The 21,600-nt window shown below is 36.9% G+C and overlaps 1 protein-coding gene across 5 annotated transcripts in view; it reads right to left on the bottom strand.

Moving 5' to 3' along the window:
* Positions 1-11,541, bottom strand: part of LOC133874895 (molybdenum cofactor sulfurase) — a 103,100-nt gene extending 91,559 nt beyond the window's left edge. For 3 of the 5 annotated variants that reach the window (XM_062312789.1, XM_062312793.1, XM_062312791.1), the window contains exons 1-5: positions 11,328-11,539; positions 11,101-11,199; positions 5,878-5,936; positions 5,376-5,536; positions 2,253-2,407 (exon numbers count right to left, since the gene is read on the bottom strand). In XM_062312789.1, the coding sequence (XP_062168773.1) occupies positions 2,253-2,407; positions 5,376-5,536; positions 5,878-5,936; positions 11,101-11,199; positions 11,328-11,439 (586 nt within the window). In that variant the 5' untranslated portion in view covers positions 11,440-11,539. Of the gene's footprint in view, positions 1-2,252; positions 2,408-5,375; positions 5,537-5,877; positions 5,937-11,100; positions 11,200-11,327 lie in introns of all 5 variants that reach the window. The other 2 variants (XM_062312794.1, XM_062312790.1) reach the window with 2 other exon arrangements.
* Between the last annotated feature and the right edge of the window lie 10,059 nt (positions 11,542-21,600).

Genomic DNA, 21,600 nt, shown 5'->3' with positions numbered 1-21,600 from the left:
TCCCAAATTTTGCATTGAAATTGTTATCAGTCACCACCCCATTGGAATAACGATGTGCTTCAATGTCGTTGAACAACGCCATCAACTTGTCTTCAAAACCATCACAAGACAGCCCTACAACATGACAGAAATCTTTCACTCTCTCTACCACCCATTTTGTAGACATAGGGTTATCCCCTATTTGATCTCCCAAAACCGCCAATGGTGGAATATCCAGCATCTCGCTACCTCCACAAGCATCTTCTGTACGTATCACTACTGCGAAAGCATCCTTCCCCTCAACCCCACATCGTACTCCGTCTTCACAACCCATATAATCCCTAGAGTCTTGCGTAATCTCCACAAATTTCGAAACCAAACCAGAATTTAAATACCCTTCTAACCCCTTGCAAACTTGCGATGAATCCATCTCTCCCAAACCAAACAAACCCACCCCGATAGTAGCACCCCTCGGACTCTCACTCCCCTGATCACCCTCATCCCTATCTTCACCTCCACTCCATGCCTTGTGTATGTAGACTCCTAAGGCCCAAGAACAACAAATTCCTCACTGGCCATCTTCGTGCCCCAGAGACGCCATCTATACCCTCTGTTATAGCCATGCTTGAACCAAATGGCTCCAGTGTCAAGACTCCAACAATATTATCGGTGAGCTCTAAATATACCCCAAGCTTCCCCTTCACCCCTATGGTCTGTTCTGATACAGGCCCAAGTTGTCCAACCTCTGTGACAACACAGTCTGGCCCCAACCCTCTAAATATACCCCAAGCTTCCCCTTCACCCCTATGGTCTATTCTGATACGGGCCCAAGTTGTCCAACCTCTGTGACAACACAGTCTGGCCCCGACCCTCCAGACACACCAACTTGCCCCCATCAGCTACCACAACTTCCTTTTCTTTTCCCTTGGCAGAAACCCCGTCAACGACCTCAAACCACTTCTCGGTGTTATTTGCCTGAAACCCAACTGAGCTCATACTTGCCAACATCACCGCACCAGCAACAACTTCACTCCCAAAAGCTAGTTCAACCCTCTCAGACTGCACCGCCTCAAAAGCCGATTAACGATTGGATGTCAACGACGTTCTCAACTCTTCCGGTTTAGCTCTCCACTGAGTCTTTTTAGGTGTAGAGTGGCATGGTTACCAATGAAGTATTTGGCTCTTCCGTTGGGGGTGCCTTACAAGTCGACTATTATATGGAATGGTATTGTCAAAAAAATGGAAAGGAGGTTGGCGGGTTGGAAGAGGCTTTATTTGTCGAAGGGAGGAAGGTTGACGTTGATTAAAAGTACCCTGTCTAATTTGCCCACATATTATTTTATCATTGTTTCCTATTCCTTTGGGTATGGCAAACAAGATAGAGAAACTTCAAAGAGATTTCTTATGGGGTGGTCTAAATGAGGAGTTTAAATTCCATTTAGTTAAATGGTCACAGATTTGTTCTCCTATGAAGTTTGGTGGTTTGGGAATTCAAAATTTGTGTAAGTTTAATCAAACACTGTTGGGTAAATGGTTATAGCAATTTGCTACAGAAAGGGAAGCATTTTGGCGTTTGGTTGTGGAAGCACAATATGGTTGTTTGAATGACGTGTACTAAGTTGAGGGGCCTTTTGTTGTTGGAATGTGGAAACATATTAGGAGGGGGTGGGGAGTTTTCTCAAGATTTATTAGATTTGAAGTAAGAGATGGTTCTCAAATTAGTTTCTGGCATGATGTTTAGTGTGGGGATCATTCTTTGAAGGACGCCTTTCCAAAAACTAAATTATCTGATGGGAAGAGAACAAAACCATCATTTCTAGAAACCAAGTAAACTTTCTCAAAAAAGTCTCATAAGAGATAGACTAAGCAACTACCAGGAAATGATAGAGAAAAATATATATGTGAGAGAAAAATGTATCAGTAATTCCTTAAATGATATTCTCAGATAAAAGAATTTAAGGATTTGAAGGGCACAAACTTAGCTCATCTAAAAAGATACTTCACCTACTGCAACAATAGAAGTCATTCCAGTAGGCGGCAGTAGCCAAGTTTATACGAATCACCTAAGTTCCAAACTCATGCCACCAGAGCCCATTATGGTTTGGATGTCTCAAAAGACCCTAAGAAGCACTATCATCATTACATTCACAAACCATTTAAGCCCATAAGATCACTACAACCATGTAAAAAAGTCTCTGCCAATGGCTCATAAACTATTGCTTGTAAACCAGAGATGGAACACTAGATGTGTCCCTTATTAACCTCAGATTTACCTGTTGGCTCCTTCTCACGGAATCTTGTTTCACTTCTCCTTTGTATTTGGTGCTGGGATACCCTGACAGGCACTACAGTGCTTCTTGATACTACATGCTGCACAGCCTCTTCAATATCTATTGCAAAGGCTGCAGCTCCTTGACCAAGAGCATATCTAAATTTTAATAAGGATTGCCAGCTATGAAATTATAACACGGGGAGGGGGGGGAGGGAGGATAGTGTGAGATTATTCAGAAACTATGTCACATTTCTTAAAAATTTCATCTCCAAACAGGACAGAACCAAGGTTTTACTTGAAACTAAAGATAATAAAAAAGGCAACCAATGAGCGCAAAGACCAGATTAGCACCATACCCAAGGTCATACGCATATTGCTCTAACGTCATTCAGAAGTGACTCAAGCGAGTTGTCGTATAAAACTCTGCACTCCGGTTCTATAAATGAACTTCATGAGTGTTAATGAGATGTTTAACATGCCACAACACCTTTTGTAGTCTATTCATGTATTCTAAAAGTATATTAGTATATTACCATACACCACCTAAACTTCTGGAATATAACATAATAGCAGTCCATAAAGTAATTCCCTTCTATTTTGGAATTCATGAGTAGTTGAAATTGTGAATGTAGACCGCCTTTCACTTGGAGACACCAGTCCAGTTCTGATTCAAATGAAGCAAAATTAAAGATTATAAAGTTCTTACTTTATATACCTAGATACATAGATGTGTACATACATACATAAAACAATTGCCTCCTTCCCATGAATGCACAAAAAAGCCACCAAACATAACTCAAGTCAAAAGAACTCCCCTTCAACCAAATTTCAAGCATTTGATTAAGAGAGAGAGAGAGAGAGAGAGAGAGAGAGAGAGAGAGAGAGAGATAGAGAGAGAAGAAGAAGAAGAAGAAGAAGAAATTACATAACACAAACATAACAAATTACACTGCAAGTATTCATGATGTTTTATATGTTGGTAATCATCAATTTTACATTTACTAATATTAAATAAATATTAATAGTAACTACTATAAAAGAAATTGATGCTTACATTTTTCAACCAGCTAGGCAATCATATCAATTAATATTCCATCCACTTATTACCTTATCTGTCGGGCTACAAATAATTCAAGTCAATTTGAGCTTTAGCCTGTTTGAGCACGGGTTGATCAAAAAGCTCAAACATTAATCTTTGAGGTGAGCTTTAAAAATTCTGAACAAGCTAGACTTGACTAGATGAAAGAGCAAGTTCAGATTTTGAAGCTTAAAGTCACATAAATGTTTATTTGAACTTTTGAGGAGCTTTCACCAAATACCTATGCTCAAATTACAAAAAAATTAAAGCCCCTCTCACTCTCTCTCACACACACACAAATATATCCTCTTTGGATTTCTAAGCATATTTTAAGCCTATGCAAACCTTTTTAGCAAGTTTAGTGACAAGCATTGCCAACAAGCCTAATCAAGTCTTCTCCTTTATAGGGGATCTCTCCTGTATATTTATTCTATACATGGGTTGCGCCCCTCTACGCTTTCTAGTGAGAGATTGAATCACTTATAACAAAAAATAATAATAATAACTAGCCCAATCAAGCCGAGCTTTGCCTTGCTCAAGCTTGGTTTTCATTAAATAAGCCCATTTTTATTTTTTTTCATTAAGTTAATTATATTTTTTGAAGAAAAAAAAAAAGGCCCAGAGGAGCTCAACCCAAAGTACACATGATGTATAGATAATACCCCTAATTCAAAGAGAAAGAATAACACAAATCTAAAAAATCAAAATAAGAACTAGACATAGACTATAATGTCACTCTCCACGTAAATAAGGTTTGTATCACCAATTTCTTCAGATTAATCAAACCAATCTAACAATCTTCAAAACCGCGTGCATTTCGTTCATTCCGACACCACATCAAACACAACAAAGCCATTCTCCAAATTGCAACCAACAACCAATGCCCCATTGCCCCCTCCAACACTCCAACATCTTTATCACCGATCGAGGCATAACCCACACAACACCAAACAGCTGCAATATCGTACTCCACAATTCTGAAGCAACCATACAATGCAAGAACAAATGATTGATGGACTCTCCAAGTCTTACACATATAGCACCACTCCATCACAATAATATTCCTCGTGTAAATTATCTGAAGTTAGAATTTTTCCTAAAGTCGCCGTCCACACAAAGAAAGCCACTCTCGAAGGAACCTTAACTTTCCAAATACTCTTCCAAGGAAAAGAAGAATGTATAGGACTAAATAATACCTTATAGTAAGACTTCACTTCAAATGATTTCCTTTTCGAACCAATCCAACAAAATTTTTTTTGTTTTTTTCGATAAGTACCAATCCAACAAATTTTATCCTCTCCTTCATACCTTACTTTAAGAGAATACAACATCTCAAAAAATCTAGAGACCGTATCCACCTCCCAATCATGCACAGGTTGAGTAAACAAAAAATAAGCCCATAAATCCAGCTTGAGTTTGTTTATTTATCAAATAAATAAAAATATATGAACCCTTACTGAGCAAGCTTCTACCTACTCATGAATGGATTTGCTCATTTGTAGCCCTAGTAAGAAGTAACATAAACAATTTAACTTAGAAGTAGCAACCGATACCTCAAATTTTCCATTCTGCTCCATCTGGATAGAGTAACATAAATCATGGGTTCCTGCTACCAGAGTCTATAAAGCCTCGAGAATTTGTAGTGTTGAAACTGTCTTCGTATCTTCCTACCAATAAGTAACAACTCACATAGATATGTAGAGCTAATCAATATCAGAGGCAACACCTAATTGGTGGTGGCCCAGAGCAGCAACAATGTTCCCATTTAGTAATATTGATCAATCTTATCAAACAAGAAATTGCCCAATACTAACTACTAAGATCAACAAGGTGGCACTACTGTTATGTTTTTAGCAACAGAGCACCCACATCAATGAGATGGCCAGCATTAACATGGAAGATATGAGCAGATTTAGTAAGGTTCAACAATGAATTAATAAACTAAAAGGTGAAGTAAAAATGCATAGAAAATACTCAAAACCATTAAAAAAAATATGTGCCTAATCCTATCCTATATGGTGATCAAGGCAAGCTACTATAGGATACTCTCTGATCCCGAGTACGCTATTGTGATTCTCCATCGTGTACATAAAACTGCTCTGCCGGCTCCATGGAAAGGCCTCCCCAACCAGCTTTAATGCTGCAGTAGCCCCAGAAGTGAATATGCACTTGTAGTCCTTTGGGGATGCATTAAAAAAATCAAGGACCTGTATGTACTCACAACAGGCAATTCAAGAACTCATGGAAAATTTATAAGTTGGAACAAAGTATCACTTGATTACACATGAAACATGGAAATAAAATAGTCGTGAATACTAACAGGGAACATTGAAACAATGACTTCTATATGCAAATTATCCATTAATTTGTTCAGCGAACTCTGAAAATGAATCTTATACACAAACTATCCATTACCGTCTGCAGGTAAATTTGACAATGAACTTTATGAAACATTTTAAAAAATATATATATATTCTAAATCTGGAGTCTGACGTTCACAAAACCCCATGACCAGACACAAGAGGCTGCTAAAGATAACATATAGTACCTGTTGGCGAGCCTCCCTCATGAGGTCACAAGTAGCAGAGCTGGAGTCACTTTGGCTATCTAAGTTTAGATTAAGAATCACACTTGACAGAATGCAAGCATGAACATCCAAACATACAAATATGGTCAGAAAAACATAAAAAGTAACAAAGTAACCAGGACAACAACTGCATCTATTGCTTACCGAAACTAACTACCTCACCAGAGATTGGTTTAAAATAATGGAAGCCAATAAAAACCATATTCTAACTTCCACTGGGTCATGATTATATTTTGGAATTTTTTTCCTTTCTTCAATTATTTTAGTAAATACAGGGCTACTATTGTGTAACTAGCACAATTTGTGAATTCTATCCCATCAACTTGGTTCAACTCTATCTAGAGCCATACTACACGTTTAACATGTGGCAATCACGTCTCTCCTAACCGCATGAATATCTTCTTTCTTTTTTTTCTTTTTCTTTATTCTTTTCCTCATGGCATTCCTCTAGTCCTTTTTGCCTTCCACTTCAATATTTGGCTATCCACTTGTCTTTTTGGCACCTTTAACTTGAATGGAATCATTCTTCTATACAAGTGCATTGCTTATGTCTTAAATTGTCAAAATTTCTTTGACAACTAACCCTCATCTTGTCCATGAATGGTACCTTATCTTACCATTCACAAATGCATCTATTACTTATTCTAACTCTTGCAATGCTGCTCATCCATCCTCAAATACACTTTAGCATCACTCAATTTCTAAACAGTTATTCCCAGCATTATATGTAACACCTTTGATGATTACTTTGTTTGAGTCTATCTTATTCTTATTTTTTTCTCAAGTAATAGATATTATTGGAAAGACAGGAAACCTCATGTACAATTCATCTTATTAGCAATTTCTCTTCAATCTCCATTTCTTACAACTAATCTCAATTTATAAGCAACATTCTCTTCAATCTTCATTCCTTACAACTAGAAGATCCAATATAACAAAAATTGTCATTTCAAGCATCTCCTACCCATCAATTTCAGAATATTTTGTTGCAATATTACTTGACCCAAAACTTTTTAAATTCTAATCAGAATATCTATGTTGTTTCTATTACCTATACTTGAATTTTTTTATTAAAATTAGCTCCGTAATTTGTTTTTCTATTTTTGGATAGTTCATTCTTTTTAACATCAATGTTCATTCCTCAAAACCCAAGTAGTCGCAGATAACCACCAATGAGCACCAAAAAAATATTCTTCAACTATTTCCAAACCCATATAGTATTATTACAGTCAACATGCTCTGGATCAAAATTGTTCCTTCCCCCATTAAAAAGGGGTTTAGAGTGAGGTCATGGATTCAATACCTACTAAAAAATTGAAGACAAAAGGGATCAAAAGAAAAAGAAGAATGCTCAAAATTGTTCCTTCCCCCATAAAAAAGGGGTTTAGGGGGAGGTCATGGATTCAATACCTACTAAAAAATTAAAGACAAAAGGGATCAAAATAAAAACAAGAATGAAAAGCCAAAGTGCAAGAGCACTATTTTTTCAAAACTTGCCAAAAGAACTCCATCAAATCTGAAGGCGGTGGAAGGCAATGATTATTTCTATCAATATCGTGAGAAGTTTGTGGGGTTGCCATCATGTCGACTAGTGTTACCTACCTTCTAGAGGGGCATTTGGTGGTATTTTGTTAATGTGGGATAGGAGGTTTGTGCAGAAGATGAAGGGTGTGTGTGTGGGGGGGGGCACCCCCGGGGGGTGTAGTTTGTTGTGGCCTGCTCTTTTAGAAATGTTGAGGATGACTTTACCTGGGCTTTTGTGGGGGTTTACAGTCCTAATATCAGCAGTGACTTCAATGTCACCCGATTCCCTTCTGAAAGATCGAGCGAAGCTCATTTTAGCCCCTTGATGACGGAGTTTTCAGACTTTATTTCAGAGCAGGGTTTACGTGGTCCAATAATTCCTGTTGATCAAGACTTGATAGGTTTCTCATCTCTGCAGATTGGGAAGCTAAATATCCTAGGTTATCTCAGAAAAAGGTTCCTCTGACCATTTTCCTATTCTCTTTGAGAATATGTGGCTGAAGGAAGATGGATTTCTGAATAGGGTGAGGCATTGGTGGTGTCTTATAATTTTCAAGGCTCTCCTAGCTTTGTTTTGGCTCAAAAACTAAAGGCTTTAAAGGTTGATATCATAAGGTGGAATAAACAGGTGTTTGGTAATGTGGATTCTCTTTAAAAAAATCACCTCAAGGAACTGTGCACTTTTGATAAACTGGAGGAAGAGAGGGTTAGATTCTAAAGAGAAGCTAAGGAAAAGCCTAATCTCCAGTGAACTGGAAAAAATTATTTTTCAAGAAGAGATTAGTTTGAGGCAAAAATCAAGGGTTCTTTGGCTAAAAGAAGGTGATAAATGCACAAAGTTTTTTCATTGGATTGCTAATTCGAACAAGAGATTCAATTCAATAGAGTCGCTTTCTGTAAACAGCTAGTTTCTTCTGATCAACCAGTTATCTGAGATCACATTGTTTAGTTCTACGATACCTTATTTTCATAACAATACAACTGGTGGCCTAGGATGGATGACCTTACTTTCGACTCTATAGATGTGAGGAGGTTTCTCGAATAGATGTAGGCAAATTCTAGATTCAGTCCTCATTGCTAGCTAATATTTGGATAGTCATATCAAGTCTTGTGAACTTGGGTTGCTTTGCAAGCTGCAATTGAGAAGGCTTTTGACAACATCAACTAGAAGTTCCTATTGTACATGCTGAGACGAAGTGGTTTTGGAGAGAAACGGTGTTCTTAGATAGCGAATTGCATTTCTTCAATACGCTTCTTCGTCTTGGTTAATGGCTCTCCAGCTGGTTTCTTCAGTAGTTCTCGTGGGTTGAGGCAGGAAAATCCTCTATCTCCTTTTCTGTTTGTAATAGCCATGGAGGCTTTCAGTAGAATGATTACTGCTACTGTTGATAAAGGTCTTCTTTCAGGCCTCTCTGTGGGATCTAGGGCCGTGAATATCTCACACTTGTTGTTTGTGGATGATTCTTTGGTTTTGTTTGGGGTCAACCCTAATCATCTTCACTATCTCCGTGTTCTTTTATTATGTTTTGAAGCGGCCTCTACTTTAAAGGTTAATCTGGCCAAATCTGTTTCGGTTCCTATGGGTAATGTGGATAACATGGAAGATTTGGTTGGCATCTTGGGTTGTGGGATTTTCTCTCTACCCCTGAAGTATCTTGGTCTTCCGCTAACGGCTTCTTACAAGGAAAAGTCTATTTGGGATGGCATTGTGAAAAAGTTAGAGCATCAATTGGCCAGTTGGAAAATGATGTATTTGTCTAGTGAGAGCACTCTTTCCAACCTACCTACGTACTTGTTGTCTCTCTTCCCCATTCATGCTAGTGTGGCTAATCGAATTGAGAAGCTCCAACAAGGTTTTTTATGGGGAGGGATAGGTGAAGAATTTAAATATCATCTTGTTACCAAAGAGCCAAGGTTTGCTCTCTGATCTCTGAGGAAGGGTTGGGTATCATAAACTTAATGGTGTTCAATTGCGCTCTGCTAGGTAAATGGTTGTGGCACTATGGGATTGTGCACCCTTGAGCCCACAGGAGCCTTTGGGGTGGGGTTGTGGAAGAATGTTAGAAAGAGTAGGGGACTTTCTCAACCTGTACCAGATTCAAAGTGGGAGATGTGACCAGGATTAGCTTTTGGCATGATATGTGGTGTGAGGATATGACTCTCAAGGTAGCTTTTCCACTCTATTTAGTGTTGCTTCTGCAAAGGACACCTCTATTGTCGATAATTCACGGTTTTTGGGCAATTCCAACCAGTGGAACGTAAGCTTTGCTAAAGAGGGACATGATTGGGAGGTGGATGTTTTTGTTTCTTTTTTTTACATGTTGCATTCAGTTAAAGTAAGAAGAGGTAGTGAAAATAAGCTTTGGTGGATCTCTTCTAAAGGTCTGTTCAAGGTCAAGTCTTTCTTCTACTCCCTGGCTTGTTCTGAAGGTATTCGCTTTCTCTGGAAAAGTGTGTGGTGAACTCAAGCTCCTTCAAGGACGGCCTTTTTTGCGTGGTCGGTAGCTCTTGGAAAGTTGTGCAATGCTCTTTTCAATCGCTTTGCGATGTCTTGGGTCATGCCTGGACCGGTTATCGATTTACTTGTTGGTGGTCATCTGGAAGGCCGATGAGTGCTACGGTGTGGAAAATGGCACCTACTTGCCTCTTTTGGTGTTTATGGAGGGAAAGAATAATTGAAGGTATGAGGATTTGGAGAAGACCTCAGAGTTTTATCCTCCTTTTACCATACTTTGTATCTTTGGACTATGGCTTATGTGTCCTCTATGTCGATTAGCTTTAATGATTTTCTAGTTCTTTTTTCTCTTTCTAGTTATGCGATTCTTTTTGTATACTCCCAGTGTACTAAGGGGCGTCTTACGCTCTTAATGAGATTGGTTTCTTACTTATCAAAAAATCAAGACGGTGCATCATATTATATCAATTTAAAGACTCATCCAACAACCTTTAATTTAAACCATGTGAGTGTAGCTCTTTAAACCCTACTCTATAACATAACTATGAGAGTCATCAAAACGATAAAGTAATTAATGAAATATCCATCAAACCAAAAAATAATTCATTAATGAAAGTGATCCATTTACTATAACAATGATTTAACATGGGGTAATCCACTTGCCCTATAACTACCCAAATTGAAATTGGGCATTTTCTTGATAACGATCTACTTAAACCTAGATATACTCACTCATGTCTACTGATTAAGTAATCACATATCACTATACATACTACCATAAGCTATATAGTCAATATCACCTTATATATGACCCCAAAACATTAGGAAACTTTTTATTTATAATTTATTTTATGTAAGTAATAATTTTATTGAAAAGAAAAACTGGCACAACCCTTGTATACGAAATGAATACAAGAGAGACAACCATTGAAGGTGTCTAAAATCTAAGTTACAATAATTTAAAAAAAAAAAAAATAAATAAATAAATAAATGTATAACTTTCTAATTTTCTTTTCCTTTTTCTTTTTCTTTTTATTTTTTTGATGAATCTGTTTTGCATTATTTCTCACAACCAAAACAAATTTAATAGTATGATGTAACAACTGGACTTCAAACTAATTCTCAAAGAGAATCCCAAAGTTAGGTAAGCACTACCAAAAATTCATCGATGCAATTCCACCACAAGTCAAAATTCAGCAGGATACGAGGATTTCCATAAACACTAGTGGCGAGATCTTTAAAGACTGCTTCCATTTGCAACTCAGAGTACAAAGTTGCGCCAGCGTGGTCCAAGTATACAAGACCTACAATTCCAAAAATTCAACCCAAAAGGACAACAAGGACACTCAGCTAAAATTTATCATTTCGTGAGAACCAAACAGAGGGCAACTTTGAATTCTTTCCAAACGAGAATAAAAAGGGAAATTCTGACCATCTAATCTTTTGAACTCAGTAGCTCGGATTTCATCGATGGTCTTGGGACCGTTTGGGTACCCGTAATCCGCACCGAATTCCTTGAGAAACTCTTCCTTGTCTGTGTCCATGAGCTTCGGATTTTCTCCGCGCGCGCGCGAGAGAGAGAGAGCGCTACGAAAAGTAAAAACCACAAACGAACGTGGCTGCGTAGCTCCGGCTTTTAATTTAATTATCACTTCTAAATAATTCTAATTGATGTCTGAACCGAGCGGCCCGGCCCTTGTTAAATGCTCACACGTGTTAGATTTTTTTTTTCTTTTCTTTTTAACTTAATTCCCTAAACTTGCTTTACTTTTATAAGGCCATCTCCGGCCGGTAACGTTAAATTAGCTACTTAAAAACTACAAATATCTATTTTAGCTACTCCAACAATTAAAAACACTCCAATAATACTCTTTATTCTACTATTTATTTCCTTAAAATATTATTTTCCAATCTTTTTTTATTGTTTTATTTTCTTTCTCTCTCTTCCGTCCCCATCCCCAACAACCGGCCAACCCCATCAAACCCACAACCAAACCAGTGAAACCACCCTTGCCCACCCACACCCAAGACCCATAACCAGTCGATGGTGGCTGGTGCAATCAATGGTCCCTTGTCGGTGGTGCGATTACGAGCCAGAAAGCGAGTTGGTGAGTCCCCTCCACGGTCCCATTCGTGCCGATCGACTCGTCGACAGTGCCGAGGAAGCTGGAGAACGATCAGAACGCCTCGCCGGTGAAGAGGGCGAGGCTGAGAAAGCTCGAAGGTGAGTCTGGGGCGATACTAGCGGTGGAGATATCAGAGGCAGCGGATGGCCTACCCTATCGCCGCCATCGAAATCGCAACCTGAAAAGCCAGAGGAGCCGCCGAAATCCTTGCTAGTACGCGACGAATTTTGCGAGAAGACCTCGTCAAAGCTATTGCCCTTTTCCTTTTCCACTGTTCGTTGGAGATAACGAAGAAAGACCGATGGAGAGGAACAGAGGGAAGATTCGAACAAAGAGGGAGAGGGGGGAGAGAGAAAATATTAATAAAAAAATTTTGACTTGTGTGAACAGTTAATAGGCAACTCTGCCTATTCACTGTTCAATGTTAGATAAAAAAGTTTACTTTGGCTATTCTACTGGAGAGGAGAAAAGAGCAAAAATAGTCAAATTTAACCATTTCAGCTAAAGTAACAACTCTGCTGGAGATGGCCTAACTGCTTGTAAATGTGAGTTTCAAAACTCTCAACTTAATATATTGAGCTTTTAATTTATTACAATTTCACTTCTCTCGTTAATATTTGGGGTTAAATCAAACAAGCAAAAGGTAAACTTACTCTTATACCCTTGAAAGTTTTATAAAATTAAAATTATTTTAAAAAAAGTAAATTTTTTTTAAATAAGGGTATTTTAGAAATTTCAAAAGTCTTAGTTAGGATTTAACGAAAAATCCTAACAAAGTGATGAGATTAAAATTTTTTTAAAGTTCGATATATTAAATTGAGAATTTTTAAACTTTAGGATGTAATTGTAAAAATGATAAAGGGAAATTTTTCCTTTGGGGTAATTACATTTTCCCCCTATCAACTATCAAAAAATGCACGATGCTCCTACGAACTACCAACTCGACCAAAATAGAGTATTCAACTACCACAGTTACATACTTTGTCCTCTTCCATAAGTCAAAGTGGTTAAAATAGACGATCAACGGATCACGTGTCATCTAACAAATTTCTCTTCCTATTTTACCCTCGTCTTCGTTGTCAGTTCATGGGGCCATTTTGGAAGAGGATGGTAGTTCATGGGAGAAAAAGGTAATTACACCCATGTACTAAAGTTTTTTTTTTTTTTTTTTTTTTGTAAACGCCAACAATTCTTGTTTACAATTCAAATCAATTTCTTCATATTTTTATCTGAAAATGTTTAAATTTACGTAATTAAACTTTTATACTTAAATTTGTATTGATTTGTTCATATTTTTATGCTATATTTTTATGTAATTTGTATTGATTTGTGTATGTATCCAATATCCTCTCCTGATTTATAGTTTATGTAATTTCTTCATATTTTTATGCTATACTAATTGATTTGTTAATTTCAATTTGTATATACAATTTTATTGTTGAATATGGTTGTTTGTATATATAATTTTCTTGGTATATATTACTATCACGGCAATCACCAACAGCAATTCTAGTAAAATATGAAGTCAAAGATGTTATCATAAATAGTGTCCTTCCTCTAGCAAACCTTTTCATCCTTTGAGGATTGTCACTTGGAAAACCGCATACAAAAAGCTGAGAGAAAAAGACCAACGTCTTAATCAAGAGAGGATACATACATTGACCAATTTAAAAGAACAATTTAAATATAAAAGTTTAATTACGTAAACTTAAACATTTTCAAATAAAAATATGAAGAAATTGATTTGAATTGTAAAAAAGAATTGTTAGTGTTTACAAAAACAAGAAAAGAAAAGAAAAACTATAACTTTGGTACATGGAGGTAATTACCTTTTTTCCCCCGTGAACTATCATCATTTTTCAACATCCCCCCATGAACTGACAACGAAGACAAGGGTAAAATAGGAAGAGAAATTTGTTAGACGGCACATGACGGTCATGTGACCTGTTGACCGTCTATTTTAATCACTCTGACTGACGGGAGGGGGCAAAGTATGTAACTGTGGTAGTTGAATGCTCTATTTTGGTCGAGTTGATAATTCATAGGGGCATCGCGCATTTCTTGGTAGTTGATAAGGGAAAAAGGTAATTAACCCTTTTCCTTTTTTTCTAAGTAAAACAATCCCCAAAGAGTCTAAGGGGGATCTTTCCCGCTACAAATGAGGAATAAGGGTAAAGGAGCTCAAGAAATAGGGATGCAGCCTAACAAAGATTTAGCAGCGACGCAGCATACCACAGCATTGGCGCAAAATTTACACTTTTATTGATTTTCCTTACTTCCCAATATGAAGATGATGAGGATGGATAGGGTAGATGATGTCTAGGATAATCAGGGAGATGCGCCAATCTTGAGATAGGTTGAGGCGCTGGAGTGAGAAATGACAACCAGAGAATCACCTTCTAAAATTAAGCACTTGAGATAATGAGAGAGAACCAACTTGGCCGCTAAAAGAGCTGCTAGGGCTTCCCTAGTGTTAGGGTCATAGGTGGGGTTGATTTGAGAAGTTGCAGAGATAATTTTGCAAACAACAGCTTTTTGCAGAAAATGTGTCATGTACAGTTGCCAAGCTGATCTTGATAGTGCAGATAGGAGAGGCGACCATTTCTCAACCAAGATGTTGAGTTTTTTCTTCCAAGCAGTGTGATGCTCTAAAGTTACTTTCTTGATGGTCTTGGAAATAGGTTATTCCTGTCAAACCATAGGAGATCAGAGGCAACCAAAACAAAAATTTAGAAAAGATGGGTGTCTATAAGGGGGATTCCAAAGATACCTGCCAGGATAAATAATATTCTCAAGCAGCCAAAAATATTCCCTTCAAAATCACTCTCGCAAAGATGCAGTTGAAAAATTAAAAATTAAAAAGTGGGGAAAGGAGTCAAAATCAGATTTGCAAAGTGGGCAAAGAAGATCCATGGAGGGGATTTGGATAAAGGAAAAGATAATGGCTTTGGTGGGCACAATGTTCTAAGCAATCTTCCAAAAGAACAATTTTACCCTTTCACTGAAGTTTAGCTTCTAAAGGACATTCCATACCTTGTTAGGAAGAGGATAGGGGCAGGAGTTATCCAAGTTGAGATGTTGATAAGAAGAGTGAGTTTCCAGGAAATTTTTGTTTTTGAGCATTTCTTTTTAAGCAATATGATAAAAGAACCGAAATTTTATATAAATTGGGTTGGAGCAAATAAGAATTCCTCCAATTCAGTCTCTAAAAATGACATGTGTCTTTTAAACAAATAAGAAACACATGTTTTTTACTAATCTTATTTAAAAAGCATGTGAGAAACAACTGTTATATAAAAAAAAAATGTGATTCTCACATGTTAAAAGACACATGTCACTTTTACAGAAATTCCTCCAACCCAATTTGGAAGAAATTTTTTGTTCCTAAAACAAATATATATATATATATATAAGGATTTGATAATGTTTGGAATAATCCTACTCAAAGTCAAATTGGGTAGCAGTTCCAATCCGGGTCCAATAAGGACTTATTGAATAAGCTGGTTAATAGTCCAACTCCCACTTGAATGTGGATAGGACTCCCAGACCAAATTAAATTCCAGGCACTCTTAGTTTAAGTGGGAGTAGTAAACCTAATTCAGGTTTAACTCCACCGCTTTGTCTATAAATATGCGCATACCCCATGTATAAATGACAGACTGATTATTTTATGCATTGAGCATATTTTTCTCTCAGAAACTGACTTAAACATTGAAGTGAGACTTCCGGAAGAGTCTCTTAATTTTAATTGTTTTGCAGTATTCTATATTCTTGGAGAGCATGAAGAACATCAAAGAAAGTGCCGTACAAAATTAATGGAATTAATTGCATCTTTATTTAAAACCTGAAAACATTAAAACAACACAAAATCAAACAAATAACAATGCTAAGGAATTAACATATGCAAGTTAAGGGGCTTGAATGTGCAACATTCAGCGCTTATCACACCACAAACTTACATATTGCTAGTCCCTTAGCAATACAAAACAAGAAATAAAATTGAAAAACAAAAAATAAAATTGAAAAACAACAAGATAAATCATTCTTTCGTGGGATGTACGATTGCATTTAGCGTATGCAACAAGCATTTTAAACCCCTAGGACTCCCTAGTGGACGAGTGAAGTCTCGTGAGGGTTTGCTAGGAATGATACCCACAAACATTATTCCTACCATGTTATCCTCAAGCATGCAGCATCATAAAAATAATGGTTCTCATTCATTAGCAAGCTTAACAAAATAAACTCTATCTTCACAATTTCAGGGAATTAAAAATTAAGTTACTAACATGGCATTATGAGATATCACAAGATTCAATTAGTGTAAAGTGAACTTAACACATAATCATGAGATTTCAAAATTAATCTCAATCATGAATGGTTCAACACTCAAAATTTGCTGGACTCCCCATTAGATAAAACAACCAAGGCATATATATTTATTATTATTATTATTATTATTATTATTATTATTATTATTATTATATATATGCAGGTTGTGCAATGCTTAGTTCCCTTAAGCTTTCTAATTGACCCATGTAACGAGTGTTAGGTCAATGACTCCCAAACCAGATGGTTTTAGGGTATTAGGTGTAAAACACCCTAAAGACTTACTAACTCGAGTCAAAAAGGCTACGAAGCTAAACTTAGCCATTTATCAATCAAGGTAAACTTCCACATTTTGACGCGAATACTCAATGCTTAATGAGGCAAGAAATCCGGTTACTCAGTGAAAAGCTCAAAGTGATCAATATTATTCTTTTTTTTATTTCTTTTTTTCTTTTTTTCTTCTTTTTTTTTTATTTATATATATATATGCCAAGGTTATTCCTCTAATAAGTTACCCAGTTGCATCCAAGATATTGATAACAGACATAATTGATTTCAAATTTCATACCCCACAGACTAGGTGCTAGTGTGCTTGTGAGAATCAAATTGAAACAAGTAATATCTCATGCTGCCAAAGAAAACAACAAAACTTCTTAATTCCCTAGTCAAGTGATCATGTGTTCATCATGTTAAGCTCACCAATGAAATACAAATCAAAATTCAAAATCAACAGCATGCTCAAGAATAACATAGCAAAATATTGGACAGTGTTTCATCCTTCCATACCCCCAAACTTGAATCACACATTGTCCCCAATGTGTGTATAGAACTGAACATAACAATAAGAGGATAGGAATACCTGAATGAGCAGATGCGGGGAATATCATACCCCCAAACTTGTTTGCAAAAACACATGTCCCGAGAAAAAAAAGTGATACTCCAACCAAATACTAGTTAAGTGCAACACATTGTTGTAAAAATATAAACTAAGAATGAAGCAACAATGGAGAAGATAAACCTGGAAGGAGATCATGTATCCTGGCTTGATGGAGGACTCAAGCGTACAGGGCCTGTGCTCGAACCTATGATGCTGACTCATTTAGTCAAAATATGTGGGATTCGCCAAGCCAATGGAATCCACATCCTTGATGCGCTCAGTGCTCTTTGACCCTTAAATTTGAAGCACCAATCTTTTCTTCTCTTGGACCAGAGAGAATAAAGTTTACCTACAGAAAGGTAATTCCGAATGTCCGCATATTGAGGTAGATCCCTCTGAGTATTCTCAAACAGTTTCTCATCCGGAAGGGAATCATGAACTGTAATAGAATGAGGAGAATATACAAGGAAGTTTTCTACCTTGATGGTCTCTGTTTGTTCTTCTAATATCCCTAACAAACTACTCTCCTGACCTCTTGGTAAATCACAAGCAATAGGGGCTCGGGGTTCATATGGCGTTTCGAGAATAAGAGTGGATAATGAAGGAGCCTCAGTGCTCACTTCCTCGCCTTTTGCCCGATGTAGAGCTTGTGGGGCCTCAATTTGCTCCTCCTTCCCCTCCTCCACGTGAGTTTCGACCACTTCTCCATTATTCATTATTGTGATGGCTTGCTCATGATAAGTACTCTCATCCACCACGTAGTGTCCATTAAGATCAGCCTCTGATTGTCTTTGAAGCTCTTCTTCTTCTACTTGCTTTGCCATCTGCTCCATCTGAAGCTCTAACTTGGCAATGGCTTGACCCTGAGATTTCACAACCTGATTGATCTCACCTATAAGTTCCAACATCTGAGCTTGAAAGTCAGAACCTGACTGAGTAGATGGTGGTTCGGCATGGTATTGTTGTTGTGGAGACCAGTCGATAGGAGATGGCTCCTCTTCGTTAGCATCCATCTTGCTCATAAATTTCAACATTTGATCTTGAAAATCCGAATCCAATCGAAGCGGTGGTGTGGCCTGAGAAGAATGTTGCCAGTTATCCTCAAAGTCAGCACAATATGGAGATGATTGCCATTGCTGGTGGGGAGGATGGAAGTTATATGGTGGATAGGCCGCTTGATCATTGAACTCCAAATATGTCTGATGGTACAGTTCATGAAATTGTGGAGCATAACTTTCAGGAGCTTGATCTTGACATGAGAATACTACATCTTCCACCTTCTCTTGATCTTCTAGCTTGGCAATGGCTTGACCCTGAGATTTCACTACCTGATTGATCTCACCTAAAAGTTCCAACATCTGGGCTTGCCATGAGATATTAGACTGGTTACTCCATGCCGGGTCATAGGAATCACAGTAAGGCTAATTCCTCGATCTAGAGAACTGTGTGTTCATATGCTCATAAGAATAGTTAGAAAATTGTTCTACAGTAGGACAATCTTTAACATGATGATAAGGACTATAGCAATATGAACATGGTTTATGGGGTGTTGAAATTCCTCCCCACATGATCTAAATTGATAAAAATAAAACAAAATAACAAAAGAAAATAAAAACAAAAATTGAAAATAAAAAAAATAAAAATAAAGAAAATAAAATAAAAATAAAATAAAATAAAATAAAAACAAAAAAAAGAATCAAGTTAAATTAAATCTTTAAAACTTAATAACGCTACCGTTAAGCAGTCTCCGGCAACGGCGCCAAAAATTGATGTGGTCTTTTGTTTACCAAAATATATCAATAATAAAATTAACCACTCGCAATAGAACGAATCCTTGTAAGATAAGGCTATAGAGAGGGTGTCGAACCTCAAGGACTGCGTAGGTATTATTATCAAGCTTTTCGAGATTAAATATAACTTAATTAAAAAGATGTTTGATTTGGTTTTTGTTTTATAAAAAAGAAATACATAAAAGTAAAAGACATAATTTTAAAAATAGTAGGGATGAGATAAAGAATAGGGGATTAATTTTACCACTCACCACATAACAATGGTCAATCATAAGTTAACAAGGAAAATTCATACTATGCATGATATAGGGCTCATCTCACTCGAGTAGTCAAGAAATTACCTCTAAAGAATAAGTATAATCCATCTTCGGTTGGCACGGACCGTCCACCTAACCACTAAGATGCGGTACGACCCGTCTTCCCTAAGCATGGACTAGCTACGTCTTTAATAGGATATACATAATCAATGGAATAGTATAACCCATCTTCGGTTGGCAAGGACTGTCTACCTAAATTACACTAAACTAGGGTGTAGTACAATCCGTCTTCCCTATACATGGTCTATCTAATTCTCTTGATCATATATCAATTAAAACCGTTGTATAACAATCATTCACATAATCACAGAAAATATGAAGGATTGAGTTCAATCAATATAAAAGACTTTCTAAGACAAGATAAGAAATTCATAATGATTGAACATAAACATTAAAATCAATTCTCACAGTTATACAACCATCATGCATAGAGAAAATCCCAAACTAAAATACAATTAAACCATTGTTACTTGGAAAGGGCTACATCAACACCCTATTAGGAATTTAGCCGTTCATCGTGGTGCTGGGATGGCCTCCTGCCATGTTCTTCTCCTCTTCAACTTGTCAGGCCTCCAAGAAGAATTTTCTGTCTAAATCTAAGCACAAGCCCAAGCATCAAGCACCCTTCTCTTGAAGCTTAGGGGTCTATTTATAGGGAGCACACAAGTCCTAGAAGCCCTAATTCCAGAAAAATCGTCTCGTGAGTCTTCTTGTCCAAGTAGGAGATTGAAACTTCAATCCAAGTAGGAAAATGATTCCAAATTCGGCCAGAATTGCGGTCTTTTATTGCGAGACAATTTTAACATAGTAAACGTTTGAATTAGAGAAAAGCTATTTCTTACATATTTGTTGAATATTTTATTAGCTTTCCAACGCCACCAATTTCATTGCAATCCAATATCTGACACAAAAGTTATGATCCAAACACTGATACATATGCAGAATCCAAATTTGAATCCAATCTAATTTTGACTCTTAGTGGAGAAATTCCGATTTAATCCTTCACTTGATTTGATTAAACTTAACCACATCATATAGGTATTCTATTATGATTGGTTAAGTTTAAACATATCTTCTAGGTCTTCTCAAAGTGTGCTTTAAGCCCAAAATTAATGGAATTAATTGCATCTTTATTTAAAACCTGAAAACATTAAAACAACACAAAATCAAACAAATAACAATGCTAAGGAATTAACATATGCAAGTTAAGGGGCTTGAATGTGCAACATTCAACGCTTATCACACACCGTACCGGAAACTATCCCAACAGTTTAGTGATGTATGTGGGAATGATTATTTGTTTCTCATACCAAAAAAAAAAAAAAAAAAAAAAAAAAACCATCATGATGATAAAGAACTGGGACTATTCAAGATGATGCGGGGACTTGGAATGATCCCCTTGCGCAAATAGCAAATCTAAAACCCATGTATAACAAATTTATACGAATCCACTCAAATATGTGTTTACGCACAACGAATCCACATCCAACTATAATGGATCTACATTCACTCTCCAAATCGACGTTCATCCCCCTTGGTTATGCAAAGATTTATGTTCAACGGCCACGAATCCGTACTCATGCACACCAAGTCGGTGCTGGTCTTCACCGGACGTGCAAGATAAGCTTACATTTTTCCTTTCATTCTTGTTAGTAGCAGTTAACAATTTTAGCAGTTTATTGTCTTATTCTGTGACTTTCCATACAAATACATGCCTTCCGTAATTCCGAGAATTGTAAAAATTTATGACAATTGGTTTTACAAGAAAAAACAAAAGTTTGAATGAGAGTACTATCTCTTGAAAACAAGAAAGGGAGCAAACCCTAAGGCAAATCCAGGGAGACTGATACCAAACAGAAATGGAGATGAAAACAACTATACAAACTCACACTCAAAATGAAAGATAGAAGTTCATATCACAATGGATAACACCAAAGGGATATAGAATATCATTACCCAAAGGATTACAACAAGGGATATAGAACTTTAGAAGCTCACTGTCTAAGGATCACACCAAAGAGATACAAAGATGCAAGGAGAACTCTCCTTTTACAAGCCAAAGCCTGGTGTTTAATACAAAACTCTACTCTGTCCTATACTTGCACACACAAGTATTATATAAGCTTAGAACATTCTTCTAAGCATAGCATATGTAATGCCTCGCTTTTTACAAAAAAGAGTAAGTGAAAATTTCGATTTTGCACGTGACATTACGGCATCATCAGAGATTAGTTCTAGTAGAGGAATATACTTTTTTACTTAAAGACTT

This window comes from Alnus glutinosa, chromosome 8, assembly GCF_958979055.1.
Source record: "Alnus glutinosa chromosome 8, dhAlnGlut1.1, whole genome shotgun sequence".
Lineage (NCBI taxonomy): Eukaryota > Viridiplantae > Streptophyta > Magnoliopsida > Fagales > Betulaceae > Alnus > Alnus glutinosa.
Note: the sequence above shows the minus strand (reverse complement) of the source record. Positions and strands in the feature narration are given on the sequence as shown.